Here is a 27,735-nt window from a genome sequence, read left to right as displayed (position 1 = left end):
CTTTCTAAGAAGGATTAGTGCAGAAATACAAAACACAGTAGTTATTTTTCTTATTTTGCAGCACCCTTGCAATATGTTTGAGAAAATATCACACATAGTACCTCTTCAATGTGTTTGGTGACACTGAGGGGATCCCCTAGATCTCTGACATACTCCGTCATTTGGCTGAACTTCACATTTCATTTAACCCAAACACGACCCCCTAGCTAGAAGAGAAACCTGATTATTCTCAATTTATCTTGTTCTCTCTCTCTTACCATCTCATTCTTACTCTCTGGCTATGGCAAGCCAATTTAACATTTAATAGCTACACTGGATATGAATTGCAGATATCCTTAATTCAACTCATCCTAGTCAAAAACAACAATATTCAACCGATATTGTTACGCCCCTGTCTAATAGTCCTATCCAGAATGAACATTCCAAATATCTCTAATAGATTTTATTAATAGGAATAACTCCCAATTTAGATATCTACAATACAACTGTTACTAGTCAAAACTCTAATTTCAGATATCCAAAATGAAACAAACATTTTTCTTCCTGTAGTCAGAGAAGAGTTCTGCACAGAAGTATAAAGGAGTCCACTTTGGCAAGATGACAGGGAAAAGAGGTCAGGTGACGGTGGAGGAGGGACCGGGTCCAGGACAATATTCCCCTGAGATGTAAGTATTACATGTCATGGTACAGTATTAAAAGAGTATTTAGCATCAGTGGCATATGAAAATCAATGCTGATTATTGTAACAGAGGTATGGCAACATGTTAAAGTTTGACAATTTCTTAAATACACTTTTTCTTTGCAGAGAATTACATAAGAACATGGTTGACATCCAGTTCACTTTAGAAAATGCTAAACTTAGCAGTACTTTAGGAACGTCGCAAACTAAACTAGTAGCATCATTTGTGATTCGGAGAAGTAAGAATTGAACTTACCACCAATGCTGGTATTTGGAATGAAAACCTTCAAAAATTCACATTTTGAATTAAGGATAGAGAGCCAAAAGGTTAGATTAGTTCACTCCTCTTGAGTTCATACGCAGATGTGTGTTTAACAGAGAAACTGTTCCACCAAAAGGAAATATTGCTGTTATCCTACACCCAGTGCATTATGTTTGACATTTCTCACATAGCATTTCTATTGATGCCCACCAAAGATGGGTCTTACTAAGCACTTCTGCATTGGTGGGCAGACCCTGCTCAGCTATACATAAAGCAATTGACTAAGTAATACAAGAGAAAGTGTAAATGTGGGCAATCCCACTGTAAACATGTACTGTCGGTGTAGGCAAAATGTCTGTGATTTGCATGTGGTTATTAGAATCATTTAAAACGAATTAAAAAAATGTATTTCCTCCTGTTACAGTTGTTTCAGTCTTTTTTTTTACTTTTTTCCCCTTCACTCCTCCTTCTCTAGTTATTAATTATCTCACCCATCCTACTTTGCTTTGTCTATGTCTTCCTATTTACTTTTCCATAACATAGCTCTTTACCCATTTCATTCATTATATTGTATCTCCCCATTTCTCCTACACAGAACACTTCTCCCTCTCTTTATTTCTTATCTCTTCTATTTGTTTGTCTGTGTCTTTTATTATCATTGCCTTGGTCTCTGTCTGTCTCAGAAACCTAGAAATGCACTATGAGAATGTGAACCTTCAAAAGGAGCAGAAAGGCAGAGCTGAGCTTATCATCCCTCGCTACCACGAGCTGGTACCCAAGCAAGAGGAAAAAAAGGCAAGTATGTGTTTGTGTCCATGTGGTGCTATAATTACTAAGATTACATGAGTGAGAAGAGTAAGAGATAAAAACTTTAAAGGATTGGGATCTACATTCAGCTCTGCCCCCGTAGAGGACACAGCCCTTTAAAAGTGAGCCTATGTTATTTACTGAACAACGGCCACTGCGACCACAAGTGATAATTAAAACAGCATTATTGGATTTGTTTTAGGCACTTGTGGGCTGTGCAACAAGCTGTAAGCACAACACTGACTTATTATCACCTAATTAAAGTTGAAATGGTGAATGTGTTGGCAAAGGTTTGCTTTTAAAACAAAACAAGCATTCACTTGGAATCCGGTTTCTGGTCACCTGATGAATGAAAGTCCAATTCACTTTGCTTACTGCTTTGTGTTGCATAGTAATACGCTAGCTTGTGTGCAATATTTGCTTTTATGCCTCCATATCTACTTAGACCTCTAACCCTAAGGTTTGAACAAATTCTGTCTGTTTTAGCATTATTTAAAGTAGTTGATATCACAGTAAAGACCCATAGTTAAATTCTGATGCTTTGACAGGTTTCAGGAGTATTTTAATGTATAAGAAGACATTTATCTTTGGTAGTTAAACAGCTTGTTCTCCTTCTTCACTGCACTTTGATTTAGATACATTCGTAACACAATAGGATTTGAAAACTGCAGATTGAGAATGAGTTCTAATAAAGCATGGTGATTTACAGTGAGAACTGAGTCAAGGTAAGTACTTTGGATTTATTCAAGTTAAAGAGGAAATGATTCCTAGCTCACCCAGTAGGGTGTGCACCCCATGTGGGCTGAGACCTTGGCAGCAGTCCGGGATTGAGTCTGATCCGCAGCCCTTTGCTGCATTTCGTCCCCCTGCTCTTGCTCTCCTTTCCTGTCTGAGCTAACATGTCAATTAAAGGCCATAAAGCCCCAAAAACGAATCTTTAAAAAAAAGAGGAAATTATTCAAACCCTCCTCCCATTCCCTCTTTATAATTCATCCGTTGATCTTTTCGCCCATAGAGGGCAGTAGAACATAACATTTGATTACAGACTGGCAACCACACACACATGCAAACACACACTGACTTCCAACCACATACACGCAAACACACACTGGCACATTGGAGCCTGTTGACTGGAGGGAAGTTACTCACCTGCATATGAACTTAAGTGTGCTGACAGAGTTTCTACTGTCGGTCGGGTAGAGTGGGTAAGGCAGATTCACAAAAACCTGGGACTGGATTTGTGGAGAGAGAGGTGACCGTATTCTGTTAAGGACTTGCACCAAATATCTTTCTCTCTTCTTGTCCTCTCTCCTTGAACATTTTGCTCTGCTGCCTCTCAACTCTTTTAGGTTTTAGTTTATGTAATCATGCATAATTCATTATACAGGACATTTTCTTGCAGTTGTTCTAATATTACTAAAAATGTGTTGTAACATTCTGTAAAGTATGCTGTGACTTTGGATCAAAAACTTTGCCTTCTGTGTGTACTTTATGTTTGCACCAAGCTGAATTTGGACCCCCTACCTTGATGGCTGCACCTCCATCCGTCATCATTAGAATCTGACACCTCAACTCACATGTTCTCCTACACACACATCCACTGACCAGATGGGTCATTACCCACAGTGGGGAGATTCAGGACAAACACCTTTACTTCTTAGAGATCAGCAGACCGTCTGCCTCTTATGGCTTGGGGCTGCTGGTGTCCCATAGAGTTTAGGAGTCTGTGTGTAGGATTTCCCCATTAAATAGGCATTCTGACATGGCAAGGGCAACGACTGAGTACACCACTTTAACAAACCATTATCATGGGTATCCCTGCAAACAAAAGCAAAACAGATGGAGTTATACCAATGCAATGCCTGATATCACTATGTAACTATGAAGTTTACTGTCAGTCCATCTTAAAAAATGTTGTGAATTCCATGTTAACCTTATCATAGATGATGATGTTATGTTGACAGCACTTGTTATTTATAGAAACTGGAAAGCTCTGTTTCTCCCATGGGAAGAAAATAAATAAATAACAACACTGCATCTGGTAGTATCTACCTTTACACAGAGCAAACAACTGAGACAGACTGTATACGCTCAGTTAAATGTATTATAATGATACTGTATTTGGACGGCCTTAAATAAGGGTCCTTATATTTTCTTGTTTTTTTCAAATTCATCATCTTGCAAGTTCAAATAGTATTGAACCTTTTCCTAATGTGTGCCCGTATATTTGCAGTGATGGAGTGCATGGAGATTTACTCATGTATTCCTCATTGCTGATGAAAATTTTAAAAATAGCAAACCTATTCAGGAATTTCTTTCTGCATCAAAGAGTTCATGAATAAGAAGAGAGTCCCAATAATTTTCTAGTCAAGGACCACAGAGTAAAACTGTAACATATGATTTTGTTCCAGTAATGGCAGAGACAAACAGGTTCTGACACAAAGAAATACTTAAAAAAAAAAGTTAAATGTCTTTGACTCCAAGCAGGTCTGGAACAGAGCTGAAAATGATCAAAACTACTAAAGTATTATTGCTTTCTGCATCTTTAGTCCAAAAAAATTAAACGTTTCACCTTAAGAAAAGCATTCTCAGTGGCAGCTTAACTACGCATTAGCATACTGTATGTCTGTATGTGACATTTTAAATTCTGAGGACAAGAAACTTGTTTCTGTCAAGCAGACATTGTAGTCAATGTTCATGAATAAATATTGAGCTGTCCTAAGGCATGGGGAAGACATATTATGCTGATAATCTCCACTGTTCCCTCTTAAGATTCAGGTGTGAGTGCTTACAGTCTCCACAGAAATCAATGCTGTTTTCCTGCCGACCTAGTTAACCTACCACTGGCCCAGCAACCTTTAGGTTTACTACAAATACAAAAATCTCCTGGCTCTGCACTAGAGAAGGTGGAGGTGTGTGTGTGTGTGTGTGTGTGTGTGTATGTGTGTGTGTGTGTGTGTGTGTGTGTGTGTGTGTGTGTGTGTGTGTGTGTTTGTCCTTACCTCTCACTGACTGTCAGCATGTCTGTGAGTGTGAGGTCTGGTGTTGTTAGTTAGATTAATTACTGCACTGAAATGTGGCGGATGACATGATGTTTTCTATGACTATGATTATAGCAAACATCCTCTTCCAGTCTCTTTTATAAACTGCACTTTTCCCTCTGAGTTTTCAAAAGTTACTCACTTATCTGGCACTGCCTATTTTTTCTCTGCTGTGTCTTCATTTAGTTAAACTTCATATTTACCTCCTCTGTGTGCCCTTCATTTAGCTCAGAAACAGTGAGATTTCCTTTTCCTTTTTCTCTGTGTCTCATTCACTTCCTAATGCTTTCTCCTTATTTTAAAATTGCCACGTGAAAAATGATATTACCGAAGCACTTGTTTACTTGTTTAAATATCTTGTGCTTTCTGCTTCCCATCAGGGAGTTCCTGGACCGGGCCACTACCACATCAGAAGTCAGTTTGAGAAGCCTGTGAAGTCCAGTGGTAACCTGCCGAAGGTCACTTGTCCCTTCCTCTCTCAGACTGAGGTACATTCAAATAGGACTAGACAAAGCTCTCAGTGAAGCCTTTAGGTGCTCTTTGTGTGGGCCTGAGCTTGCATTTCAGGTGAATTGGGTTGTATTGTATAGAGCAGGTTCTTTCTCAATCAACTTTAACACTGCTTTTGTCCACAAAGATCTATTTAATTTGTGGTATTTTGCTTTCACCTCCCTATTGTATTGATTTAATGTCTATAGGAAACCAGCAGTATATAACTACGGATCTACAGTGACTTTTCAGGAAGTGTGGGCCTAGTTACTTTTGTCTGTAGTTAAATGAAATCATCTATAAACAAAGATAACCTTGTGAAAATATTAGCGTTTCTTTAAAATTAGTGTTAAGTTGTGTGGACCCAAGACATCAGTGTATATTTTTAAACTTGTACACGGTTCTGTTAACTTACGCTACAAGTTTTAATTGGCTTTTCTGCATAACATGCATGCTCTCACTGAACGTAAGCACAGAACCACCGGCTGATTTTGTCCATTGACAAGGGGGACAATTCAGAGTTTAAAACTGTCCGGCTTAAATTCTCATTACTGATTGAAAACTAAACCCCTTATACTGGAGCTTACGTGCCTATTGTGGTTACTTGACAAATGAAAATCCAATATCCACTCTCCTTTTAGTTTCGTTTTGGTTTCCACCATCTTCTGAAATATCTGTCTTTTTAGTTTCTAAATGCTCCACTATGTTTATTAGTCACTAATTTTGCGTGTCTGCCCTTTGGTGCTTATTACTGTTTGTAACAAGTAGCTTTGTAACCTCATGAAGCTACATATAGCTACTTGTAACACAAATTCAACATCTTTAGCTTTTAGCATTAGCTGTAACAATACAGATCAGTCTTCATTCTGGAATGGAATAATCATCCACTAATATTGATTTAACAGGCTAAGATAAACAAATTAAATGCATAGATTTAGTGGTATTGCTTAACACAATGCCCTATATACAGAGAAAATAATCACACCATCTTGAAAAGAAATAACATATGGGAGGCACATATATTCAGTTTACAATTTCTCAAAAGAAAACTTGATTGTAAAATGGAATATACAGTTCCAAGACATTGAGCTGGGCTTTGCTTGTTTAATTGATGTTCTGGGAGTGGAGGGTTTCTCCAGATTAGGGTGGAGTTGAGTTTATTAAGAGGCTCCGAGGAGCAGAGATGAAGGATGTGAAAATGTGTAGTTTTGCGTCTCAGGAATAGCTGAACTCCTCAGTGGCACTGCCCCATTACCCACCGATTCACGCCTGTGAAACTCTCCTACTGATGTTTTAATTATCACTCTGACACACACGCACAGTGTGGCGGTGTAGGTTCACAATTCAGACATACTCAAGTGCCAATTTCATTTGCAGACATAGACACGACGGACAAGTTCGCAAATACTACTGACCGTCAGGCATGCAAATTATCACACCTACGTCTTTCATGTGAACACTTACACTTCTACATACGAGCACGCACGCTCGCATGCACGCACGCACACACGCACACACGCACAAGTTTGAAACATTATCAACATCTGATGCAAGATTCTTAGATTCATTTAATCTATGTGTGTGTGTGTGTGTGTGTGTGTTTGCGTCTGTATGCATGTGTCATAGTTTCCTCTGACCTAATTTCCCTGGCCACATGCTGTGTTTGTGCGTCGACCCTGTGAAGTCGTTGCACACACCCACCGAGGAAATCTGTGAGTGTGCGTGCACGTGTCACATGTCATCTCACACGCAGAACTAAGAGCGACAGTTTTCTTAGATCTTCGTCTCCCCGTGAGTCCGGCTCCATCTGACACTGTTACCCTGCGGATGGATGGAGAGGAAACAAGGGAAGGAAAGGGATGAAGGGAGGGAGGGGAAGATAAGAGGAACAGTTGGAATCTTCCAGCTCTCGTCTCTTACTCCACCCTTTGACTTCCCAATTTCCTAATATCAAAGAATCAATCCAACACTTTCTCAAACACATGCGTTTTTCTCGACTCTCCTTGCCCTTGCTCCCCCACTTGTTTTCCTTTTGTTCCCTCTTTTCCATTTCTAAATTAACTCCATCCTTTCCATTAGAATGTTTTTTCATCCTCGACTCCCTTGTGTCTCTGGAGATCATCTTCTCTCTTGGTGCTTAACAACATTTTATATAAAACTAAAAAGGCCCCAAAATCTGTTGCACTTTCACTTATAATTTGGGAATAAAAAACATTTAAAGCAGCACATTTTGAATCAAATGCTTTTTCTTTAATTTCTGTGAATTAAATAATTTTTATGTTTCTATATCTATAAGTGACAACACTGATTACTCAGTGTTGTAAATGAATGAAATCTAAGCCCATTTATAAATCATGAGACACTGAATCCTTAACAATAGCAAATTGATTATTATATATTATTTCACGCATGATATCCATGATGATGCAATGGAATCACTCATTGTTACAAAGCATGTAGAACCAAAGGTGTGTCTCTTTTTCTGTGTGTTTCTATGCATCGTTGCCTTTTTTGTGCAGCCCAGGCTGGATTTGTGTCTTTGCATTGTCTTTATATGCTGTTGTACTGCCTTCAAAGGAACACGCCACCGTTTGTTGAAATAAGGCTTATCACAGACTCCCCTAGCTGTAGATAGGTGGGCCAATGCATTTTTTGTCTAAGTGCATGCATTGTTTTAGTCCGATGGAACATAGTGGCAGTGCCGCCACTAGTAAGCTTAGCGTAGTGAATGGAATCCTATGTTTCCACTTTTATTGGGTGCAAGCACAGCCGAAGCACTGCCACATGGCGCTGAGATATCATTGCGCTGTGCTTCCATCCAATATCAAAGTCAATATCTGCCTAGGAAATCATCTAGTCTTAATCTGCACTGCTATTTGTACTCGTGAATATGCAGGCCACAATAAGTAATTAGCTTGTTGTTGTTTCTTGTTGATTCAATTTTACTCACACCATGCTAACCGGCATCCATTCACTATGCTAAGCTAACTAGCAGCGGCTCTGCCGAACTTAAACAGTGCATGCACCAAGACAAAAATTTGCGTTGGCCCACTTATCTACAGCACGGGGAGGCCGTGATAAGCCCTATTTCAACAAACGGTGACATGTTCCTTTTACATTCTCTTCATGCTCAACCTAAACTCACCTTAACCGTGGAAGTGTGGCTTTGTTTGGTGGCAGAGGGGCATGTTGGCACTTGCATTACCTCTGATGTTTCATCCCACTGTGGCATCATTAGTCCCCATTTACAGATGTTAAGTTCTGTTGCTGAGGTACCAACAGAAGCACCTTGCATGGACATTGGCTCTAAGCATGATCATAAGTATTCCTTTGGCATTCTCTATCATACTGTATGTGAAATGCTAATAAAGCTCAGTCACTAAGTTCGAGAGAGAAAAAAATTGTCCATGAATAAGAGGTTATCAAAGCCAGTAAGGCAGCGTTGTGGATTGGCAGATGGCCAAAAACCCCTCTCTACAACCCACTTTGAATGAACACAGTTGGTGTGGCCTTGAAACAGCTTGTCTTGTAACTCTCTCCTCTTCTTTCTTCTCTTAAAATACTCACTCAATTTCTAACCCAAACACTTTCCCTCTCAGTCATTTTCTTCTCCTCTCTCCCTTTCCTCTCCAGCTGCACCTCTTTACTTGTTCTTCTTTTCCTCTCACTTCTCTTTTTCCACTAAAAGCTCAATAATTCAACTGCGCGAGCCTAACACAATTTTCATTACCCAACAACTAATTTTCCATAGGCTGCTTCTGTATAAATCCATGATTGGCATGTGTTAGGTCCACAACCTCAAGTCAAAAATACTCATGGACTCAGACTTGCTTTTTTCCTTTGCAAAGGGGGAGAGTACTGAAATCATTCAGCAGTCTTCCAAAGTACTTTCCCTTTGCTCTGTCTTTTTATTGAAGTTGAATGAATGGGTGTAGACATAAAGTTGTTTTACCTGTATGGGTGTAAACATATAGTTGTTTTACATAATGGGTGTGAACATATCTTATTCTCTGCTTCACCATTGGTTGAGCCGTGACTGGGTGTTGGAAGTTTAGAACTCAGCATCTTCACCTAAAGTTGGCTAGGGGAGCAATCTGCTTTTACTCACTGTCACAGTTGCAACCCCCACCCAAGTTCCTTATCTTATCTCTCAGTCTTACTCTGCTAACTTGACATTCCTGTGTTCTAAAGTTGCCTCAACCAAAAGTTTGTCTTCCCAAAAGCTTTTCTCCCTTTCTATATAGGCCATACGTATTTACATGATAACCATTTCACATATGAACTGTTTTCAGTTCCTACAGCATGTTTCCAAAAAATTGGTTAAATTTCAGATCATTCCTAAAGTTTTATAACTGACTTAGAGTGTGTGTGTGTGTGTGTGTGTGTGTGTATGTGTGTGTGTTTGTGTGTGTGTGTGTGTGTGTTGGGGGGGGGTATTTGAAGTGGTATTTGAAGTCATTAAGTCATCAGGTTCCTCTATTGCCTTTGATAATAACCAGCTGAATGGATCAGTTGCGAGAGGCTGAAGAGAAATTCTGAGTTACATTGAAACACAGTTCACCTTCAGTAATTTTAACTGAAAAGGCAACTTATCTGCTTCTGCCCCACGATTGCTTGTGTTGTTATAATAGGAAATCAGATGAACACATTTCTACCCGGGACGTGATGCTGGTAAGCAGCTGCAGCGCTGAATCAGCTCTGGTATCAGCAGAGTTGAATAACATTACATACTTGATTGTGTGCATGATTGTTTGTGAGTTGGATATTCTGTTCTGTCCCCCATCTCATTTTTTCTCTCGTCATCTTGTCACTTTGTTCTGACTGTATTCATTTGCCTCTCTTTTCTTTTCTGTCAGGCATGCAGTATGGCTCTATGGATGGCAAGCTGTCTGTCTTTCAGTTCACCTTTTTGATCCAGACAAATATCAAAGAATTATAAATCCATGCTTTTCACAACATAGTATCAGGGGTGTGTAGCCCAAATCAACAGTTCCATACATGTCACCTTTTGCACATGCAATAAATGTATTCTTTTTGTATCTGTGAATAAGTGAATCTAGGTCTGACTGCTCCTTCTCCGACAAGGTGTAATACTCCTACATGCCAAACGTTTACTTTTTATGTAAACAAACTACACACGAGCACGAAACCCATTGATCTCTTATCTTACGTCATGCCAGCGTTTTGTCCAGTCAGTGGCTTCTTCTCTGAATCAGCAGCAGCACATGCTGGCAGTCTATGTTGTTTTAGGCTGACTGCAAAAACCAAACAAATAAACATTGGCCATTGCCATCGGTGAATGCCAACTTAATTGCCAAATTGTCAACAAGGGCATATATTGGCCGATACTAATATTCAGCAAATAAATTGGTGCATCCCTACTAAGGATACACACTTAAAATCATGTCCCCTTCCATACTTCATTGTCCCCCAATTTAGCTTTTTAGTGTGTCATGAGCAGTAAAACGCCACAAAGCTGATGTGCAGTTAGGCTGTATTTGGTCAGGTTCTGTCACTGCTTGGTATCAATAACTGAGATGTTGATTTGTTCCTGTGGATAAAGCATATTATTACAGCTGGATTTGTTTTAGTGTTCCAGATGGTTACGGGTTGGCAAAAATAAATGAATTATTTATCATTTTAAAACATTTCTGATCTTAGTTTCATCAACAGAAAGTGCTATTCATCATTAAATTGTAGAATTTCAGTATTTCAGTGTCTTATTCTAACCTTTATTCCCTTTTATCTCCCTTTTTTAGAGGTTCAGCCCTGCGAAAGAAGTGTCGCCCCCTGTTGGTGTATATAATGACCCACGGTGTTCCCTGGAGCTGCTGAAGAGGACCACGGGAATGAAGAAAAGCCCATTTGGCATCACCGCAGTGCGCTTCTCTCGTAACCACAAAAAATGCTACACACCAGGTTAGTATGTGTGTGGTTCTGTGTGTGCACTGCCCTATGCTGTGTCGAACCCCACTGTATATGCAAGGCAACGCAAATGTGAAACACTTAGTTTGGATTATTTCCTTGGATTTAACTATAAAATAACAATTTCAAAAATTCTACCTGAGTAAGAAATTGATGAAGAACCAACTATTTGTACCAAGAAACAACAAGCAAGAAAATGCAAGTACGCCTTCTGTACAATGTCTAATGAGATAACAAGGAAGACCCTTAAAATCAGTCAAATAACAAGTGTAGACTCAGTGCTCCACCTTCTATAGGTCAAAAACCCCACTGTAGTTGCATTTTTTGGTGTTTACCTGTGTATATGTACGTATCCTCATATTTATGAACTTGGATTTGCTTATGGCTCTAAATTGCTTGTTTGCTTTTGAATACTTTCTTCTCAAGCTGTAACCAAGGGCGGCATTCACACATGCAGACAGTACTGTTAACGAGACAGCTATTAAAATAGTAGTATCACATGAGTGTCTCCATATGAAATTTGGTGCAGTGCAGGTGTCATTTTCAGTGAAAGCCAACACATACACACTGCCAGAACTAAAGACACTAAGCCAAATCTACACCTCCGCTACATGTGTCTAATTCCTGTCATTACTGTAAGCCTATTTAAATTAATTTGTATAAACATAGAGATTTATTATTATTATTATTATTATTATTATTATAACAATAATAATATCAAACTTTAATTTATATATCACCTTTCATAAACAGTCTGTAGCCCAACCTGCTTTAAACAAAGTGAGAACAGAACTAAGAGGTTTGATGGAAATAAATCACTCCAGGATGTTGTCTTGGACCGTTTTATCTCAGGACAGTAAAAAGAAGGACTATATAAAAACATTCACCACACAAATACCCACAATAATCCCATCTTTCTGTACTTTTAGGTCCAGGGTCATATAATGTGTTTGAGCATGGTTTAGCCCGGGAGAGTTTTAAAAAGGCAGTTTTAGAGAGAACCAGGAAGGGAGGCTTTGGCTCCACTGCTCAACGCAATTCCCTCTTCCACAACAAGGAATCGATAGAGGCCCCAAGTCCAGGGCAGTATGAGGTAGGAAGATCCATCCATTAATTAGGCTGACATATAAAGCTCTGTTATTCATATCCTCATTGCATTGTGTATGTGTGTGTGTGTGAGTTTGCTTTCAGACAGAAAAGAAGACAGAGGAGGAGTACAAAAAGCAGCACACAGCGGTTTTCAAATCAACCACAGAACGTCTGGCACCGCTGGCTAAAGTAAGTCTGTTCCCTTCTGTCTCCCAGCATCCCCCGACAGTTGTCTTTCTCTCACTCTTTCTTATCCTCACACCACGTAAAGCCGTTAAAACCTACTTAACAGAGGAGTCTTAGATGAAGTAAAACAGCATTACTTGCCAAGTTTTTCCTTTCATAAATCGGCCATCGCAGCGGTAGCATCTGACCCACTATGCCAAGTGTGCTGTTTGCCACAGTTTTTTTTTTTTTTTTTTACTTCTTCTTTTCTTCTTTTCCTCTTCCTTTCTAATGCTCGCTGATACTGAAGAAAACAGGTCACCATTTAGTTTCTTGTTCCTCTGCCATGTTTCTTTGTTACCTTTTTTTACTGTTAGACTGCTGTTAATATGAACCAAATATAATACATTAACGGATGGGACTCTTTTCACTTCCAAGTGTTACTTTATTTAGTTGTATTTCAAAACAATTATTTTCCTTTGTTATTTATGACCAAACTTTTATGAGTATTGCCTCTAAGCTAAAACAAAAACAAATCATGCTTTTACTTTTATTTTTATGTTATTGAGATGTTAGTGTTATTGTCATGCAATTTTGAATATTTCCATAACCACTGGGCATCGATCTTAAGGCAGTGGTTCACCAGATTGCATAACAGACTCATTTATCTGAACCACGGATCCAAACAGGTTTCATAAAAGTTTACTGAATCCTTCAGGGTGACTTTCCATCAGTGACCTGAATATCAACAACATTTGTAAAGGCTAAAAATGACGAGGAAAAACGTCAATAAATAAAATGAAAGCAGAGGATGTTGTGTTCAAAAGTGGCCATTTGTTTTATATTAAAAATGTAGATTTTGTAGGTTCCAAATTGTTTCTATTTAGTTAAATATTATTGAACAATTCTAATTCCATATTCTTCAAAGATGATCGGGTGCTCAGTAAAAATGTATCAAAGTTGAATTAACTTTATCTTGTTATGAAACGGTGACAGCACAACCATATTGAACATTGAAAACATTGTAAATTCTGATTATTATTTCCCGGGCTGTGTTTTATAATTGCCTCCCATTTTAAACTTTAAATAGTTGGAATTATTGTTAAAAACCTTGACTTAACTACAGTACATCAATCTACTAGAACTGCAACAATGGTCGTATATTTGGTAAAGAGACAATGATTGCATTGTGAAAGCTACATTTCCTTTCTCTGTATAATAAATAATGTGCCAATTATAATAAATAATAATAGAGAAATACAGAAAAGCAGCCTGACACGGGGGTTAGCAGTTACTTACTGACTCTAGTATTGAAAAAATATTCCAGGAAAGAAATATGTAAATTTCCTGCTGTGCATACTACAGCATTTAACTATTCAAAGTACTCAATTTGTATTTTCAAGTACCCTTCTGGGTATCAGCTAGTGTTTACTCTGATTAACTCCAAAGGTCAGAAGTGTTATCTAAATCTCAAGGCAAAGCTCTCCAAAACTGATCTTAACACTGCAAACTATGCTGCTCACTAGAAAGACAAAGATGAAAGGGTAATACGGCACTCATCACAGAGAGCACACTTTTCTATTGTAGGTGTACTGCTCCACATCACCAGGTTTGTCTGGTAGCTGTCAAAAATATCTCTTACTTAGTTATGTGCTGCTAATGTGAATAACTTCCTAACAGTAACATCGCAACAGGTGTTTTTCTCCAGCAGTACGTTTACATGCAGGAGATCAGGTAGGTCCAACAGCCTTCTAGAATTCCAGTCATGTATATACAGGTTTCTCGTTTACATGACGTTTAAACACAAAGAGAGTAGTGCAGGATGGGAGTTCTATCCTCTGTGGTCCAATATTAGTTGACTTTGAAACGGTTACGTCTATGCAGTACAGACAATACAGAAGTACATTTTATTTCCATAGAAAGTTATTTAAAAGTCTCACTAATAAAAAGCTAATTTGTTGAAAATAATATTTCACAACTTAGAAAACAGCCGTGCTTAGGTCTCCCGGTCACCCGGTCCCATGAGTCATCAGTCCTTGCCGTCAGGACACAGAGTCCTGCTGGTTCCTGCTTTTTAATCAGGGAATGATTTAGTCCTCGTGCACCAAGTGAATGCAATTAAGTACCTGGTAGGACATAAAACCAGCAGGACTCTTTATACGCAGGAGCAGGATTGAGAACTACTGCCCCAGTGAATGAGGAGCGGATCCTTAGAAATAAACAGGTGTTGCATGTGGAAATATCACCAAATGCACCTGCATTTGTAAAAGAACATACTAATGTTATACATCACCAATGTCCATTGGGAAATTATTTTGCCTTCCTATGTACTGAGGGTAAGGAGTGTCACTTTATTCCCTATGGCACCCTGCTGTGACCAGTAGAATTAAATAATAATGTCATAAAGCCCTCTGGATAGTAAGGAATATCATATTTGCGTTCTTGATGAGTTGTATTGTACAGTATGTCTGAAAAAACTAGTAACTAATAACCACTGGGCAGCAAATGCCATCTGTCAACTTGTCCTTTTTTAAACTCAAAGTAGTTTTTTGGCAGGTGAATCAGCTGTTGCCAACTTGTGTGTATTTACATGTTTACAGTATTGTTAGCGTTACGTTGTTTATGCATTCAGATGATGTGGCTCAGTCCCATTTTGTGCACATCACAAATGAACTTAAGCGAGTGCGATGAGACTCATTAGAAAACTGAGAACGATCCATTACATAACTGGTGATGATCACCTCTTCAACAGTCTCCACCTCATATATCTGACTGCGCCGTTTGCCATTTTTCATGACAATGGCTCTGTGTAGTTTGGTGTCAGGCTCCAGTATGTTGTGCTGATGGATGATCCTGCTCACCCAGAATCCTCAGTGTGTTAGACAGTAGGAAACTTGACAGCCATACTTCACACAGTCCACGCAGTGTCTGTGTTTCACATTGTCACGCATAAGTCTGGGTGTCTGAGGTCTGCAAGTTTAAATGATAAGTGGTACTCTCTTTCAATGGCGGACACACAGGGTGATTCAATAATTAACAATGGCTTCAACTTGGTTCAATTCCCAGTTGCAGCTCCTCCACCTTGGTTTTGTCTTGTTTTTGTGTAGCCTATAGCTAGTCGTGAAAGTGAATAGCCTATTGGAAAATCATATTTATAACAGGTAGGTATATTGAGTTTCAGACTATACCTTTTTTTGTCAATATGTCATAAATATTTGGAATTGAATGCCATATTGTCATTTATTTGTAAGTGTATTCTTTTTGTAAAATAATTAATAAGGACACAAATGAATTACTATTATTATAACTACTACTATATTTGGCAGTGTGCAGCACTCCTCGGCCAAACAGCAGGGTTAGCTGTGACAAGGACTGTAGTGAACAGGGTTTGGACTTCCTAATTTGGGACAAAACAAACAGAAAAACTGAAAAAAAACGCAACAGCTTATTTAACGTTTCTTTAAATACACACCATTACTTTACATTACTCCCTCTCTTGCTCTTTTTTTACTTTCTGGGTCATACCGTTGAGAGCTCTTTGGAGAAGATCTGAGGCCACTTGTAATGGCTTCACACAGAGCCTCCTTTATGACCAGTTAATGAAAAATTACCCGGGGACGTCTTAGCTTTAACAGTTAGCCACATGCTGCTCTGCAGCCAACGCTGTATCCCTGGTAACGGCCTACCCCACTGGGACGGATATTAAAAGTGTCTAATTAGGAAACGATCATGACCATGAGAAGGGGAGAAAGAAAAAAAATGAAGGCAGAAAGTACGTCTTTGTTATTTGTTTTCTGTTTTAGAGTTAATGTCTTCTATACTTTGACTTAAAAGCTTCATCGAGCAGTAGAGGTTGGCATTTTATTGGAGATATTATTCACACTGCATGGCTTTTGAAATCGAAAGTATAAAAGATGTATCATGTCAGTGGAAATGATAGAAGCTGTCTTGTGGGGTGCATTAAACACAACAGGGAGACTTGTTATCTGACTCTCCAGAAGATATTTATTAGTCTTCCCTCTGTCTTTGCTATTAACTGCTCTGCTTTTTAGTGCCCAGATCTTTTGTTTCTCAGTATTTGTTTTGTTTTCATCAAAGTCCATTTTTATTCAGTTGCACTTTATGATAATTTATTCTATTCCCGAATGCGTCTATTTCCAAATCTTCTGCATAAGGATAAGATTGCCAAACAGTGGTTAATACACATTGAAGAATCGGGCATGGCATGATTTATTTATGCTGATTTTTCTTATCTTGCGGTGTGCCCGCATTCAAAGGATGCCTAAATTTCTGACAGTCTAAATCAAACACACCTCAGCTAGTTCAAATATTTGAAGCTACGTTAGATCTGTGCTTTAGCTGCAGGTCTGGATCTGATAGAAGATGATAACTTGTCTGTGGAGAAGCAAAAACCAGACGTGGTATTGAGAAACGACAGGTCTGCAAGAAGAGATGATTATGAGTAGAGCATATCTTAAATGAGAGTTTGCTTTTCTCCCACATCTAATCCAGTGCTCTTTTCCAGTGTTATTTCCCCTGATCCTCATCTTGCTCTCTCTTCTTCTGTTCTCTCCTCCCTCTTTTTTCTTCTGTCCCTTTCGTTCCTTTCCTTCTCCTACCCCACATTCCACATTCCCTCCTCTCCATCTCCTGTCTTAATTTCCTTCCTTTGGGCCACCCTTCCTTATTATGACCTTTGTGTTGCTGAGGTCGTGGGATACCCTCAGGAAGTGCTGGGAGAGAATAAGTGTGGAATTTAATTTGGACCTATGTTTTACCCTGAGGCAGTGCAATTCCTCTCCTATAGATCAGTGAAATATTGCCTTGTCCCTTGAAGCGATAGGAGAGCATTTTGACACAGCCGTTTTTCTGTCACACTCATTTTTTCACCAATACGTGTTTGCCTTTGTCGATTTTGTTCTGTTGCCAATGATGTTGAGATTATTAGAGGTCCTGATGGACAGTTATTGTTATACTCATTGAGAATGACAAGTTGTCAATGGCAAGGGCATTGTTTCAATAATAAGGTTTTATCAATAGCTGTTATGTAAAGTGCACTATCAGTGAATTGTGGGCAGGGCTGGACTGGGGTAAAAAGACAGAGACCAGCCAACCACAATCGACCAGACTCCACCTGACCTTGCGCTGCCCTTCAACACATTTAAGCAGGGTCCAATATCCGCACCATTTACCAGGCAGATGTTTGTGGCTGGTAAATTTGCTTGACTTACCAGCCAAAAATAAGTACAAATATAACATTCACTAGTATTTGCCTGGTGGACAACATGTTACTTTTGAACCCTGTATTCCAACCACTAATACTCTCCCTTAGCTGAGTGGTAAGTAAGAGAGCATGCTAATGTACTCACTGAGTCAAAGAGGCTTCCTGGCTCCTGATGGCCAGATGGCTAAAGGTTGAGAGTAGAGCCTGGGTGTCTTGTAATATAAACAAGTGACAAGTCTGTAAATTAAGCTTAAGCTGCATTTTGTACACATGATGCATTTGTGTTATTGTGAAATTTGAATATATCAAAAAGCTATAGTACTACTGTATGTTGGCAAGTGCCTTAGCTTGCTAATAAATAACTAACATTACCTAAGTAAAACTCTCCCAGAGAAACATCAGGTTTGAAGTTTGACTATCCAAACTGTTTATGATAATTGTAAGCGAATCCCCTTATAATGTTTATTTCCTCTATTTTACAGTAAGCTACTATAGTTTGCTATAGTTAGCTATTTTAAGCTACATGATAAGAGGAGAGTAGGCCGATAGTGGCAAACCGTAGCATATGGTAAAGGCTATGATTGAAGTAGACGGCAGTTACGGTGGTAGAGTTGCAAAAAACAGAACCCAGATGTCACAGGGCAATGGTGACAATACTGTATAAAGTTCTTGTTCAAGCAGGTCTGTTGGCTCCATGCAAGTCCTTTTAACTGATGTAACCAAGCAATAATGTCTCTGCCAGTCAAACAAACTTCAGTTAATCTGCACTAATATCTGTTACCCTGCCAATGAACCATGCTTTGTATTTCTCCTTCCTCAGTGTGGAACTGGCTCGATGGAATCAGACACAATATTAATACATGGCTTTTATTACATGTACCACTGACAGTGATTGCAGGCAGGATTCATAATATACCAGTGGTCTGAAAATGATAATGAAAACAAATGGGGAACGGAGACACACATCCTTCACTTTGCAACTGTTGCTAGTGCTGGTGGAGGTTTACGCTGACTTCCAATGTCGTGGCAACAACTATATATATTTTTAGTTACTCATTGTAAACTTACTCATAATTTGTAATTTTGTACAATTATTACCAGGATTGGCAGGTAATAAGGTAAATGTGCCATAATAACAGTAATTTAGTGGTAAAGAAAGTTAACTATGAAGGCTAAATTATGCGCCGGTGTCAGCTTAGCTCTACAGCATAAAGAGGACAGCTCTTGCCAATGTGCACCACCTCAAAAATATAACTTCAGTTGCAGCTATGTGGGGACTGGACTGCTGTGTTTCCCTCCAACTTTTTTCCAGTGCCAGTTGTCCTTAAAAGTCACATACAACATGAAATCAATCATATTCAGCAGCTACTCTATTGTATTTCTGGTCCAGTGACACAAACAGACATAATTCAAAAGGCCTGACACAGTCAAGGAAAAGCTCATTGATGTCAATTACAAGTGGAAAACATCACACTGCTCTTAGAAAAAGATACCACATACCATGGGTACGAGAAAGAAAGAAAGAGAGGAGAGATGATAGAACTGAATGGAAGAAGCAGTGGGAGGGAATAAAGGAAAAACAAAGAGGGCAAGAGAGAGACAGAGCCTTTGTGTATAATGTGTAATTATCTATCCTATTAGCTCTGGTTGAGATAATTAGAGTGTTTGCTAAACATACATTTATCAAACAAAAGCACCGCATCACCCTCGTGCTCTGCGAACGAACTGGGCAACAGAAATACAGGAGGTGAAATAATACTGAGAAAGAAAGGGGGGGGGGGTGAGATTGACTGACGAACAAAGGAATGACAGAGAAAGAGGGCATTTTCTGTGGATCTGGAGAGATAAATATGTAGAAAGAAGTGTGACAGTTGCATGGAAGGTAATGCTATGGACAAGACATTCTTAAAGTATCTGGAATAGGAAATATGCAGCGTCCCAGGGTTTTGTCACTTATTGACTTTTTGTCCCTGTGTTTCATAGCATTTTTATGATATACCCATGGACAGCTAATGGCATGTCATGGTGCAGCCTCTGTTTATGGGAGACAAGGGATTCGAGTCATGAAATAAAGGAACAAAAACAGGAAAATTGAGTTATAGATTTGATATGGATTTTACTGTCAGCTGTCAGGGTAATAGTGATGATGTGAGTCCCCGTGAGAATTCCAGTACAGCCACATACATACTGCACACACTGAGAAAGTGACTCAGTCAAAATGTGCCCATAAACACATAGATACACATATTTATGCAACTATACTCAAAATATACATCCAGTATATTTATTTGCATGTGCTTATAAATGTATAAACACATATTATAGTAGCACATGCACAGGAGACACACACACGCACACACCAAATGAGAAGAAGTGCTTATTAACACTTCCACCCCGAGGCTTCAGTAGCACTGCCATCATAATCTGCCCAATATTCCCCTGAACAATTTATAAACGGGATGGAAGATTTTTTGAAATAAGCTAGCTTCTGCCTTGCCTCTAAACATAAAGTCGCAATCATTTTGATTAGATTATCTAAAATGTTAAGGCTCATATTTATGCCAAGGATTTAGGTTTTAGGAACTGGTGAGACAAGTGAATTAGGAAGGCTGATTTAAGTAATTGATCTATCTTGAAGGATTAACAGAAGCCCCGACACTACACAGCTGAGAAAAGGATTTTACAACTCTGGAGACTTATCATGGCAACAATTGTTTCATCCTGCATTGCAAAGATTGGGTGGTAAACAGTAGCAATCTAATCAAGCAGGAATGTGCGCTTGCATGTATTTGATTGTGTCCACACTTTGCTTTGCTGGATAGCGTCGCACTTTATTGTTTGTTCATTGAAATGAATGGGGTGGCTACATTTCTGATGTCAATTGGAGCACGGCCTAAACGTGTGTCATATCATTCATGGGAAATTGAAGCAGCCAAAGTGGCAAATCTATGTTAGCTGTAAGCTGTAAGAACCCTAGTTCTTTTTGTTATTTTCCTGCAGGCTCTCCTTTAATGTCAGTTTTCTCTGTACGTTTATGAAGTAGATTCTTTAGGAACCGTGCTAATTCACGTACAATTGCATCTATTCATTGGCTTTACAATATCTACCACAGCCTCTAAAATTTGCTTCCTGTTCTAAGCACACATAGTAAGTCTTCAGCAACATACGGAGCAGCGGGGTCCCTGAAGGCTCCACCTTTCATCATTGAGCTAGAGTTACAATTAGTAACCATTACTCTAATCTCAGAATACATTTTAATTTACAGTAAATAGCAGTATGTCAAATAAAAGCTTCAGGTCCAAAGCTTTTGCCTGATCTACTTTATGTCTCACTTTTAATATATTATTTACCGACTAGTTGAGGCCCTTGTCTGGCTTCTTAAGCACCTCTGTCTAGGCTTTTATTCTCTTTTCCTGGCTTACTTTTCAGTGAAACAAAAGTGAGATTGCTGTGCATTAAAATATGTGTCAATCTGTAACAGTCACAGTTTGCTGGATCTAAGTGAAGTCTGGTGCCCATATTATGTAATGGCCTGATCAGCTAACAGAGATAGAGAAAAAGGCTGCGTGATAGATAGATAGATAGACAGAGAGATAAAGGACAAGACAAAAGGTTTGGAGTTCTGCCAGTGACCAGAGGCTGCATTGTTTATGACCCCTCACAAATATTAGGGAATTGCACACGACAAATAGCAAACAAATGATTCATACTCCTAACTAATCTTTTTCTTGATGGTGCGACTCAGTAAAAGCCATAGGTCTATTCCAATCAATGCAGATTATCCCCCAGGAGTATGAATATTGCCAACAAATTATATGGCAATTTGGAGGCTTTCCTCGCAAGAACTACAGCTCAGTTGTTTCAGCAAATGGCCCCAAACCAAATTTGTTTATGAAAGTGCTCAGTTAATTTCTATGCCAGTCTTATTATGAGAGTTTAATATTTCATGTGTACAAAAATAAATATTTGCCTGTCAGTGTTGCCAAGTCAGGAAATCACCAAAAAATGACAAAGGTAATGGTAACATGTTTCTATGGAAAATGTCAAATATGTTTGCCAATAAAACAGATTTTGGCAGGTTTAATTATTTTGCAGCTACATCAAAAATATAGATTTTGGGAACTGGGAGAGAATGATAGAAGCGGATATTAATACAGTGAACTTCCCTATAATATGTTATCTAATATGATTTGTGTAGAATTATTTTACAAGATTTTTTATTTCCCACTTATTAATCGGACTGACCTCACCTGTCTTCTAATTAAGTTGTGGTAAGCTTAATTTCCGGCCTTGAGTGGGATAGATATATATGAAGGGATTCATATCTAATGAAAGTATAATGTTGACATATTTTAATAACACCAGTACATTGTTTCAAATCTTTCTTGATTTACAACGACACCATGGGGAGAAGGAGAGACAATGAAGTAAAAGATAAGTGAAAGTAGAAAGAGAGCTTCAGCGACTGGAATAAATGTGGTAAATGAAGATACCTGCATGGGAAAAAGAGGAAAAGACAGAGAAAAGAGAGAGGAAAACACGTGACTCTTAAATGTGTGATAGGGCACAGATTGAGAACTTGTCTGTGTAGCACTTTCAGATTTTATGATGGGTGGATGCTCTCCAAGATATTGCTTGGAGGAGAAGATCACATACGCTCGGTGACATTATTGTTCTCTCTTTCCTTCTCTTGCTGTGAAGTCCTGGTTGTTGTTACATCCCTGCTGTCTTGCTGCTATAAAACAAGTGAACTGATAAACAGCCCTTCCTCAAAAACAGCCTGACACAAAATAAAAGACATTTTACAAGTGAAGGGGGATAAACGCGACACGATTTGTTGCACAGAGCAAAGCCTTTTTTGGAGTCCATAGCTATTGTATGCAATGTAAACAATGAAGGATTGAAAATACAAAAAATCTTAGTAAATGGTTCAGGTAAGGGAAAGACCGTGGTCATGGTTCACGTTGACTGGTGGTAGGTGAAGGGATGCCACCAGACAAAACAAATAATACATTGTTTGAACAAAATATCTCAACTTCCAGAGCCTGCAGCTGCTACTGTTGATGCAGATGAATGATGATTAGATGTGGTTGAAGTATCAGGAAAAAAGCAAGCTTTCTTGCATGAAGTTTTTTGAAGTGATTGAAGGTTTGGTACAGTGTTTTATTTGAACAAATACCACCCTCTGCTATCCTATTTCTGATGAGGAAAGTCTTGCAAAAGCACCACATAGAAAATAAATCCACATTTGGGTCAGTGCAAACTGTGTTTATTGTATAAGTCAGTAAGCTGACCTGGTGTGTTAGTTACTCTATAAAACTGGCACACTCACAAAGGAAATAATGTCTTCTTTCATGTGTTGTCTGTCTTAAATCCAGTAACATGTGACTGGAAAGAGAGAAGCACAAACAGACTACACTGAAGAAATATACGCAGCAGCTTTTGTATAGTACTTATGTAAAATCATTTTTATAATGAACCCTTACAAATGCACCTTTTCGGTCCAGTGTCAGACGCAGCCACATGCTCTGTCTATCAAATTGAAATTGTATCGACCTCAATAGCAGGTGAGAGTTTGGATCCAATTTGTATTTATTTATCTGACAATAATTAAATCGTCAGCAGATGCCTGCAGACGTGCCATTGCCCAGAATAGAAATCAGTATTTAAACAAATGACTTTCTAACAAACAAACTTATTTTCTCCTTGCAGATTGGATTAGTAGAAGTGAAATGTAACAAGGCCTGGTCCTTTCATTTGATACTGTTTATGTTTTTTATCAGGCCTGACTTTTAATTCTACTGCCAATTTCCTCAATTTCATTTATGTTTTCTTTTTTTCTTTCTTCATCCTATGACACTTCTTATTTGCTGTCTCTATATTTCTGCTATTTTCTTGTCATCTTGCTGCAAATCTGTGTTTTATTTCTCTCAGTAAGTTAATCAGTCTCTCTCACCCCCCCTTTGTTTTTCTTCATCCCACTCCTCATGTGGATGAAGTAGGTGCATGTGGTAAACGGCTGTGTGCATGTCTATATTTCTCTGTCCAAGTTGTGGGCCCCAGATGTGGCCAGCAGCTGTGTGTACAGTGCATTGTGTGTGTTTGTGTGTGTGTGTGTGTGTGTGTGTGTGTGTGTGTGTGCGTGTGCGTGCGTGCGTGCGCTCATATGCAGGTGTGGACACGTACCCATTTTATGCAGCAGCTGTGTGTTTGGTTATGGACAGCTGTTTAGTAGCAGGTGATGGTTTTAGGAGCCAAGCAGACAGTTGGCTAGGCAGGCGGCCAGGGTGACGAGGGGGAGAGCTAAGCCCAATAAGATCGAAGGAGGCCTGGGCTGGGCGTTCACTCATCCAGGGCCTTCTGGACCTTTGCTGGATGGCTCTTGGTTCAGGAGAAACCAAGCTGTGGGTGTCAGTGTATATACATGACTCTGAACCTGCCAGACTCACAGACAGCTTACTGATTACTACTGCAGTAAAGAAAGACGGTTACAGTAAGTCGATGCTTTAAGGGTCAGGATTTAAATTTCCCCCTGGTTGATATCTAAACTGGAGTCCAGTCCTTCCACTCAAAATCAGACTAGCTGTACGTGACAATGCCACATAAAATGTGGTAAAATGAGAGACATGTTGGATTAGAGTAAATAGAGAACTTGTGAGATAAAGATAGGCTATGCAAAAACTGCGAGACTGCAGACATAGAAGATGATGTGATTGACATAAAAGATGACGGAGTTTTTGAACGATTGGAAGAACAGGGAGCAAGAAAGACAACAAGAGAAGTGAAGGTGATAATAAGCATATAAGGAAAGGGTAAAATAAAATGAAGGAGAAAGCAAGATATACAAGACTACAAAACACAGCAGAAAACTGTCGCTGTCAGCAAATTGTGAAACTAACTGCTGCAGCAAATGGGAATCACAAGGTTTCCCTCTGTCATTCCATCTGTATTGAAGACATGTCTAAGACCTCATTAAGGCTGCATGACACCTCCACTACTAAAACCAGACATATGGTTATCAAGCTCTATGATGAAACAACAGCTGCGTCTTTGACAGTATAGTGTGCTTGTACAGTTTACGATGATAGGCTATTTTGGGAGGAAAACAAGCAAACAAATGCTGTGTTTACTTAATTTAAATGCTAGCAATCTATTTTGTTACGTAAGCTGAAGAAACACACAGACATGAACAATGCTTAATTAAAAGAAATATAGTGCGCCCCATACACACACACACACATACACACACACACACACACACACACACATTGATCGCATCTATTTCTCCCTATTTGTCTTCATCTGTTAGTACATTTTGGCAAATGATTAGTGGCTTTGATTTCAATTCAAGGCAAATTATTGTGAAGAGGAAACAACATTTACAGGACCCCATCTGAAGCTGAAATTACAAACTGAAATTGAGAGATTGCAAACAGATATCCCAGCATTCATAAGTTATGTTGCATGGGAGAACAAGCTGTGACCACATGTTTTGGAATCTGCTCATTGTGCAGTATTTTTCACACTTTTTAATATGTCGCACCACATGCAAGTTTCCCTATTAAGAGGAACAGATGAACTTCATGTGAAACTGGAGTTAAGACACTAAGCCTAAGTAACCATTATTATTTATTAGACTCGAAATGGGGATATCCAATCTGGTCATTATCTGCATAGTGTACCAGGGAGACTGAAGACAAAGTGCAGTCAGTGCAACAGCCAGTTTAGGGATGTGCAGCTTTTTAAGCAGAACCTGAATGTTTTTGTCTTAACTTAAAAAAAAGGATGGTAACACCAGATGCTTATGCACCTAAATTCATTAAATCACTTACAAAAAGGGCTCATTGTTGTATTATTGTATTGTATTTAAAAGAATCAGTACATAGAAATTGCAGAACATTGAATAAGATATTTATAATACCAGATAGTATCAGGTTGGAAATATGATTTTAAAGATATTTTAGTGGGTACTTTAAAGGACAGCAAGGTTTTTATCCTAACAAGATTTGTTTGATTTGGCTTTCCAAATGGTTAACACAAGGTTTGACAGAATTATTACTGAATATGGTAAAGTGTACACAACACATCAGCATCTGACAATAATTATCACCTTTGAACAATTAAAAAAAAAAAAAGATCTCAAAGAATTCACCGGTAATGCAAAGGCTGTTCTCCAGCAGTCAACCAATATTTACTAAGTATAAATATTAGGGATAGACCATTTTTAAAACAGTTAATCAATTGGCAAAATTCTTCCCGGAAATTCATTGTGCTTTGCCAAAGTAACAGCTCTGAGCTGTGTTCACTTTTTCATGATGAACTATTGAAGGGGAAACATGGGAACGCCACTATAATGACATTGGACAATGTGCAGCTGCACTGTCTTGTGACTAAAAGATTTCAACTAGCAACAGACAACAACTGTTTTATCAATTTTGGAAAAGTTAACAATGTCAGATCCAACCTACTGAAACTGAACCGGAGAAACACATCTATTCAGCCAGTTATGTTTTTTGTAAACTTTCAAGGAGAAGAGACACATTAGGGTAAACTTATACAGTTAAACTGTATAATTGTGTTTAATTGAATTAGTGTGGTTGTGTGTTTTGTTTGGAATGATGAAATGTTACCTAACAAGCATGTTCTTTGACTGAAGTCTTGTGTATAGTCATATCGAGGATTTATAAGAATGTTTTATGTTCCTGTTTTAACACTGTTGATTCACGGTGTGCCTCTTGACAGTTTCTTATCTAAGGCAGCACATTCAGTACACACAGTGTTGTATACAGTTCAGTGATGAACTTCTGCTGCACTGTATACTTTTACTTAATTTAGTATTGACCTGTAAGTTTATACAGTATTTATTATGACTTCATGTTTTAATGATTTCCTGCAGCAGTGTGTTTGATTGGTAGTTCTAAATTGTCTTGGTTGACTAGAACTACAACTTTAAGTTTATATATCACATTTTGTATGTATCAAAAATAAAGTTTTACATTTTCTCTTGCTTTACTTATTAAAACTTATTAAAAAATACTGTCAGGTCTGACAGTCTGTCTTGGTGCTAGCATCACATCAATATTCAATTTAAGTTATTCTGCGTCACTGCCTGCCTGCCACAAATGTGTATCTGGCCTCTGCAGTATATTTTATGCATTCTGAGAGATTTTTCGGACAGGCCTATTCCAAGGGCAATGTGACAGAATCGTTAGGAAAAAGGTGTGTGTGTGTGCACGAAGGAAGATAAGCATTTAGCTGTCTAAATGTCGTGGGTGCGTAATTAAAGTCTACCTGATAGCTGTCAATATGTGATGACTGCTACTGGGAACAGTGGTTGGCCCCATGTTCAGATGTAATTATGGACCATAGGGTCCCTCGACAGGTGTGTGCACATTATGGTGCAGAGGTTGGAGGATGATTGCTCTGCACTGTTAGATAGATCTGTGACAGATGTGTGTCTATAGAGGTGTGTGTGTGTGTGTGTGTGTGTGTCTGTGTGTGTCTGTGTGTGTGTGTGTGTGTGTGAAAGGTTTATTTAATTATACAGCCATTTATGTAAAAAACAAATTTTCAGACTTCCCCACCACACTAACATTTAGTGCTGTTTTTGTCTTGTCTTCTTGACTAGGGACGAAGGGAAGACGAAGACTAAATACAAGGGCTGGGGAGCAGGTGAATAACATTAGGAAATCACTGGGGCGGGAAAATACAGGAAGTAAAACTAGACAAGACCACACAGAAAACCAGACTATCACAATAAACCAGGAAACAGAACATATCCAAGACCAAAAATAACACAATCACAAGGACAAGATAATAAAAAAATAAAAAAACAGAAGAAACCACAAGACATAATACCAAAACCATAACAGTAACAGTATCAACATATTCTCACCATTATTCAATTCATTCGACTTTTCCAACAATTCCACAAATGCTTTTAACATCCCAAAGAATCTGTTTCTTTGTGTGTGTTTGTGTGTGTTTGTGTGTGTGTGTGTGTGTGTGTGTATGTATGTGTGTGTGTATGTGTGTGTGTGTGTGTGTGTGTGTG

General features: G+C 38.7%; 1 protein-coding gene across 1 annotated transcript in view; it reads left to right on the top strand.

Moving 5' to 3' along the window:
• The window catches only part of stpg2 (sperm-tail PG-rich repeat containing 2), a 48,840-nt gene that overhangs the window by 9,763 nt on the left and 11,342 nt on the right, over positions 1-27,735 (top strand). Inside the window, exons 5-10 of the mRNA XM_034872228.1 lie at positions 550-665; positions 1,625-1,736; positions 5,170-5,277; positions 11,038-11,197; positions 12,133-12,296; positions 12,395-12,481. Of these exons, the coding sequence (XP_034728119.1) occupies positions 550-665; positions 1,625-1,736; positions 5,170-5,277; positions 11,038-11,197; positions 12,133-12,296; positions 12,395-12,481 (747 nt within the window). The remainder of the gene's footprint in view (positions 1-549; positions 666-1,624; positions 1,737-5,169; positions 5,278-11,037; positions 11,198-12,132; positions 12,297-12,394; positions 12,482-27,735) is intronic.

Source organism: Etheostoma cragini, chromosome 5, assembly GCF_013103735.1.
Source record: "Etheostoma cragini isolate CJK2018 chromosome 5, CSU_Ecrag_1.0, whole genome shotgun sequence".
Taxonomy (NCBI): domain Eukaryota; kingdom Metazoa; phylum Chordata; class Actinopteri; order Perciformes; family Percidae; genus Etheostoma; species Etheostoma cragini.
This window is presented reverse-complemented; position numbering and strand designations above follow the sequence as displayed.